At 42.5% G+C, this 6,245-nt stretch overlaps 1 protein-coding gene across 1 annotated transcript in view; it reads right to left on the reverse strand.

The window, feature by feature from the left end:
* Window positions 1-3,031: 3,031 nt before the first annotated feature.
* The window catches only part of PGK1 (phosphoglycerate kinase 1), a 10,455-nt gene continuing 7,241 nt past the window's right edge, over window positions 3,032-6,245 (reverse strand). The window contains exons 8-10 of the mRNA XM_035889074.1: window positions 5,520-5,698; window positions 5,153-5,251; window positions 3,032-3,468 (exon numbers count right to left, since the gene is read on the reverse strand). Of these exons, the coding sequence (XP_035744967.1) occupies window positions 3,428-3,468; window positions 5,153-5,251; window positions 5,520-5,698 (319 nt within the window). The 3' untranslated portion in view covers window positions 3,032-3,427. The remainder of the gene's footprint in view (window positions 3,469-5,152; window positions 5,252-5,519; window positions 5,699-6,245) is intronic.

The raw sequence follows: 6,245 nt of genomic DNA on the forward strand, positions 1-6,245 counted from the left end.
GGTGGTCCAGGCGGGTGCTCCATGGAGGCCGCTCCTCTCCAACAGGCCTGGGACACGGGCACCTGGGGGCTAAAGTCCTCTGCGAAACACCGCCTGGGCTGCAGGCATCAAGAGGAATGCACAGAAAAAGAGGGGATGGGGATGTTCATCCTTCACCCCGAGAGAGGGGGGTGCCTTCCCCACCCTCACGGCATCACTCACAAAATGGCCGCTGCCCACAGGAGGCCTCATGCCTTGGAAAGGCAGAGCCATAGCAAAAAGTTTTGAGTTTTTTTAGCAGTTGTGAAGGGACGTTTGCCACAGCTGGCCTCCCGACCAGCCAGATCTGCAACTATTAAGGGTGCTCTGGGTCCCCTCTGCCACATCAGGGCTGATGTGCCTGCAGGTGGCCGCTGAGTCACCGGCGCTACAGGGCGACTGCCATTTTTACTACTGAGTAACTTGATTTCAAGTACCATTTATTGTACATTTTACAACATGGAAATGCTTTCTCTACCTCCTGTAGTTAGCAGGAAATTGTAAATTACCCAGGGAGACACCAATATGAAAGCTCATAGATTTCAGCCTAAGAGGAGCTTATTTTGTTGACAACAAAGTCCTTCATGTTGAAATTTTTTATAATCTCAGCCATGAGGTTTTAAGCTCTTCATTTTTTATTTCACCTGGCTCTTACTATCAGCCCACTTACATGCTAAATCCATTACCTTCATAACACCATGAGCTTTCTACGACAGCTTTGTCTTCTAATGTCTTCCACAACGTTTCTAACTAGCAACATTCCTTACCCCAAAAACGCTCTCAAGAAAAGCAATAAAAATGTAAAAGCAGAACTGTCAGAGACTAATGTCTAGGAAAGTCGTCAGAAGACATGCAAAAATTATCTAGGGAGACCAGTGTGACTCCAGAGGATGTAAAATGTAGTGAGAGAAGGAAGCTCTAGATGCCTTAAGTGTAATAGCCAGGTGCTAAAGAATATTAATAGGCAAAGCTTTAAAAAATATCTGGAAACTCTGTTACTCAAGTAATCAGCTGCTCATCATCAAGTGTACAGCTCGGGCTGTCTCACGGTGAGATCTTTCATCCATTTTTCTGTACAACCCATAAAACTGAGCATCTCTCTGGCCTTGCTGTACAAGGTTTGCTACTTTGAGCACACAGACCTGAACATTTCATCAGTTAAAACAAGCCATGTGGAAACAAAAGGACGTTTTAGAGACGAGAGCAGCAAGCATCCAAAGTCAGTTGGAAAAATGCTTTTAAGTGCAGACATCTGTGTTCATGGAGCATTACTACTCCTTGCCATATTTGATTACAGATAGCTTTGTTTTGTTGCTTTCGATGAAGAGGAGGAAAAAAACCCAGCAGAGGTAGTGGCCACACAGCAACCTTTCACTGTAAGCACCGAGAAAGGAGCTATGGAGGGAAAGTCTGTCATTGCTCCATGGGAATCCAGCAACACAGGGGTACAAGAGTGACACTAAAATGGGCCGTGCTGTCACGAGGCCTTGTTTGCCAGAGCCAGACAAGAATGATCTGTTATAAAACATGGTGGAATGTTTGTTTTTGTAGTACTGGATTTCCAAAATCCATCGTCTTTTTGTAGCCGACAAGCTCACTCCTTTCTTTGCCTCGTTACTGCAGCTGTCGGAGGTCTGCACCCCTGCCTGGAAAACATGAGTAACAGCGAGAAAGCAATCCCAGCAAAAATCTGCATCATTCATGCGTAATCAGACAATGCTTGGGAGATTTACAAAGGAGGGGAGGAGGAGGAGGAGAAAACCACAGCGCTGCAGTCATTTGCATTATTTCTAGTTTCTTTTCTTTGCAATAGACACTTCTAACTTCAAAACATAATGAGTATATATTCCATACGCAGCTTTATACATACTTCAGCGTTATCAGGTTTTAATTTGCATCCCACCATGACCGAGTAAAATTTGGCAAATAGGCTGTGTCTGTTTATAACACATGCTTTCATTTTGTTTTGGTAATATTATGTACATGCATACAAATTAACTTAAAAGCATACTCTGTGTTGTGGCTTACTGCTTACCTCAAAGATTCTCCCCATGGTTCGTCCTGGATGCTTTGTACTCTTCAGGCCATGCAGAATCTCCTGGGAAGCGCCCTAACAATACTGCTGGGAATTCACTAGGAATAAAACCAGGCAATCGCTGCTTTACATCACTTATTTTTCTCTGATCCATCAGGAAGATACACAAGCAGTTCAGCCAGAGCACTGCATCTTCTCACAGTTCTTATGAGCAGAGCTGTCACCACTAACATAATCCAAAACACACTGTTGGATGCCTAGAAGCCAATCTGAGTTTGGAGTGGTCCTGGGTTTGGTTTAGAGCTGCCCTGCGCTCACATTTGGGTCCCGCAGCAAGCATTAGGAGCCAATGCTTGACAGTCAAAACGGAAATCCCGACTTTATATGTTTGCATCGTGGTGGTGGTCCTCCACCGACAGTACCTGCGGTTCTGCAACGTGCTTAAGCCACACACGCAAGCCTAACTGTCCGACTGCGTGCTTTTACTATGCTAGTTTTAGTGCTTTTAGGACAACCAACTTGAGCAAAGGTGCGTTGCAGTTTTGTTTGCCTGTGACTCAGTTTTTACCTGCCTCCATCTTCAAAGTTTCCCCTATATTCAGATTAATTGCCTACTATGAGGCAAGATCTCTAGCTGAGAAACACTTAAATTTGCGAGTTTTTTACTAGACTTGGACATTCAAAATTTCATCTTACTTTTATTACCTGATGGCATGGAAGTTTTAACATAACAGCACATCTCTAAGTTTACTTCCCTACCAACAAAGTTCAGTTTGATGATGAGTGGGTGCTTATAGATTCACTGGGCAAAAATAAAAGGATATTTACAAATATTATAATGAGTGGAAAAAGGAAAAATATCTCTGACTCCTGATGCTGGGAGGTATTTCAATGTAGACCATTCTCAAAATCTGAAAGAAGGACCTTATACAAACCGGGAGCACTTTAAATCTGTTTATTCAGCAGCTATTACAATCAGCCTCCAAAAAACTGGAGTCCCCTCTTGTTTCTGAACCGTGTCAAGTGATGAAAATGCCTGCTACGAACATTGAAGCTAAACAGTGCACTCCTTTCTGAGAAACAGACATGTCTAACAGGATTAATCTCTTTGAAAAGGCAAAATATAAATATATACACTCTAAATTCACAACAACAGTTTAAACTCACTAGGTTAATTCAAGTGGGGTAACAGTGGACAAATCCACATCATGTAAACTGCAGTCGTAAAATCTGTCTGCTGTCTTCTCCTCAAACCCTGTCCAGCTTCGGTTTACATTCTGTGATCTGCCTATTGCAGAGCTGAAATACAGAAGCGCTGAAGTGTTGAATCTCAGGGGCTGTGCACAGGACCAGGAAGCGGGGCGACACTGTTCTCTACACGTTGCTCAAGGCATCCACACCAGGAAGAACCTTACCTGTTAGCGGTAAGAATACAAATAAAGTTAAGAACCCCTCTGCCCTCAAGCAACTAAGCCTTACACTTGCAACTGCAACATTTAAGCATATTAAAAAAAACCAACCAAACAAACAAAAATGATAGGTTAAAAATGGAAGAGCTTGGCTCTACATACACTCCTGTTGACAACTGTGGCTCTTAAGGCATATGGGCTACATTTAAACTGTTCCACACAGTAAATATTTTTTAGGGCTGTAGCGCGTATCCAGAGTATGTCAGCAGATTCTTAACGTGCCACAGTCATCAATTCTCAATTAACAATAATGGTAAATTTCTATCCAAGTCTCTGCTAGGGTCAGATCCAAACACCTAAGACCTTTTTCCATTAAGTTTGATGGCAAACAGATTTTTGATTGGATCTAGGGAGTTGCTGCATACTTTCTTCAATCCCTAGTGGCACGTAAATTGAATTTTGGAGTGCGTGGTGGAAATTTTAAGAATGAATTAAGAAAAAGAAACAAAGCCTCCTACAAGTCTCAAGTCTTTTACTGGGACTGAAACACCCAGGTCTAGATATTTACATGCCTCATTCCATCTGATGGAAGCAAGGCATATGCTCACCTTTGAGTATGAGGGCCCAGATTATTGAAGTGCAATGTTTTCTAAAGCATTTTTAGCTTTTTGTCCTACTTTAATTATGAAGAGAGACCATCCTGTTTTGCTTGTTTTTTCAGAACACCTACCTTCTAATGCTCAAGCTGTGCGGCAGTACTGAATTTTAACACTGTTCACAACTCACTAGTTTGCTGGCGTTTTGGGGGGGGGTGTGTGTGCCCCCTTTTTTTTTTTTTTTAAATCTTCAGAAGCTTTTCTAATTAGCTAGACTTCCGTTACATTTAAAAGATCACACACACAAACCTGCATTTTGGGCCAAAACTTGGACAAGTTTGTCCTTTTGAATAAATCGGTTGCACAGTGTTTCCTTCTAGCCATCTGCATTCTTTCCCTTTACCATCACTCCCTAGGCAACAGAAACAAAAGCTCTGTCTCGCGTATAACTGCTGGAAACTAACAGCTGCAATGCAGTTTATTGCAGTTTCTCTTCTATGGAGGAGTTGACAGCATTAGATAATTTACACATATTGGGAAACAGCTAATTACCAGAGGAAATGAAAACTCATTTAGAGGACAATGTAACTCATTAGAAGAATCCTGTAAATTCTCACCATTTTGAATTCCAAGTACCCTCGTGCAGGTTCGTAAGCGATCACTAGAGGGCTCCCCAAAACCAGGGAATTTCAAACAATGCACTGAAAAGGAGACTTCTGGCAAAAGTTCGAGACTATTCTCATGAGATTTCACTAACAGAAACTGGGCACTTTAAACAGTCTGGTAAGCATATCTCAGGGGATCATCTACAAAAGGGAGCGTGCTCTCAAGGCCACTTTATTTTCTATTTCTGCACTTTTGCTTTCTGGGAGTGGCAGACTGTGCTGTTTGCAAGAATACTCCATTTTCTTTCTTCCTCTAGGAAGACTACAAAAGAAGAGCTCACTGCTTAAAAGCTACACGCAACTCCAAATGGTGGAACAGAAAAGACATTCACTCGGTTGTTGTGCTTTCTTGAATACACACGATACACACGACAGAACACCCAGAACTACCCCATTTGCTCAAGAAAGCAAAGAGAAAAGAACAGTTACCCTCTAGCAGTTCCAGGCTGGCGCCGCCTCCTGTGCTGACATGGCTAACTTTATCCTCAGTGTTCCACTTTGCACAGCAAGTAGCTGTATCTCCACCACCTGTAGTACAAACAGCATCAATGAGACACAGAAGAAATTCAGATTTTGTTCAGCTTAAGGGCCACAGCCTTGCTACGGGCTGGTCCTGCTCCCAAATACTCAGCATTAGTACATACAACAGTTTTTAAAGCCCTGTCTCCAAGCCGAAGAACAGCTGAAAACATGAGGAAAGAAAAACAATTTGACAAGTATTTTTAACATGGTACTGGCAAGAAGAAGCTTCCTTGTCGCATTTAGAAAACAATAACAACCACATACAACCACTTACCAATAATGGTGATGCTGCCTTTTCCAGTTACTTCCACCACTTTGTCCATCAGGGCTTTGGTTCCTTTGGCAAACTTGTCCCACTCGAAGACACCGACTGGACCATTCCACACAATTTGCTTGGCCCTTCCCACAACTTCAACAAACTTCTTCACACTTTCAGGGCCACAGTCCAAGCCCTAAGAGAAGCCACAGACACACTTACTGCCGACCCTCATCTCAAATCACCCATGTCTAGCTGGGATCCTCAAAAGCTTCCCCCTCGCCCCTGGGATATGAAGCAAGAGATTCTCTGTATGCACTGAATACTGAGGAACAGAAAGATTTGCCAGTGGCTGCTGCAGTAGGGTGGAGTCTGGTGTGGTATTTATCTTCCCAGTACAAGGAAGTAATTTTTAAATCGATGTCAGATGCTCAAAGCCTTGGTTAGAAACTTTTGCCAACTCTACTTAAATTCCAGTCAAATAAAAGGGATTTCTACTGCTTTCAGATCTGAAGATTTTAGAAGAATTCTGCTGTTTTAATCCAAATCTCACAAAAGCTACTTTATACTTAAAAATTCAGGAGAAACAACAGGGCTTCTATTTCATTAAACCAACACACTCTATGCAGCTTGACTGCCTTCAGAAGCATTTGCAAAGGATCACAATTACTCTTTCTACTCCTTAAAGAGGTGTCCTTCCCACCCTACTGCTGCCTGTTACTTCTTTTAGTCCCTTGCCTATTA

Source organism: Egretta garzetta, unplaced genomic scaffold (genome assembly GCF_000687185.1).
Source record: "Egretta garzetta isolate BGI_Z169 unplaced genomic scaffold, ASM68718v1 scaffold412, whole genome shotgun sequence".
Lineage (NCBI taxonomy): Eukaryota > Metazoa > Chordata > Aves > Pelecaniformes > Ardeidae > Egretta > Egretta garzetta.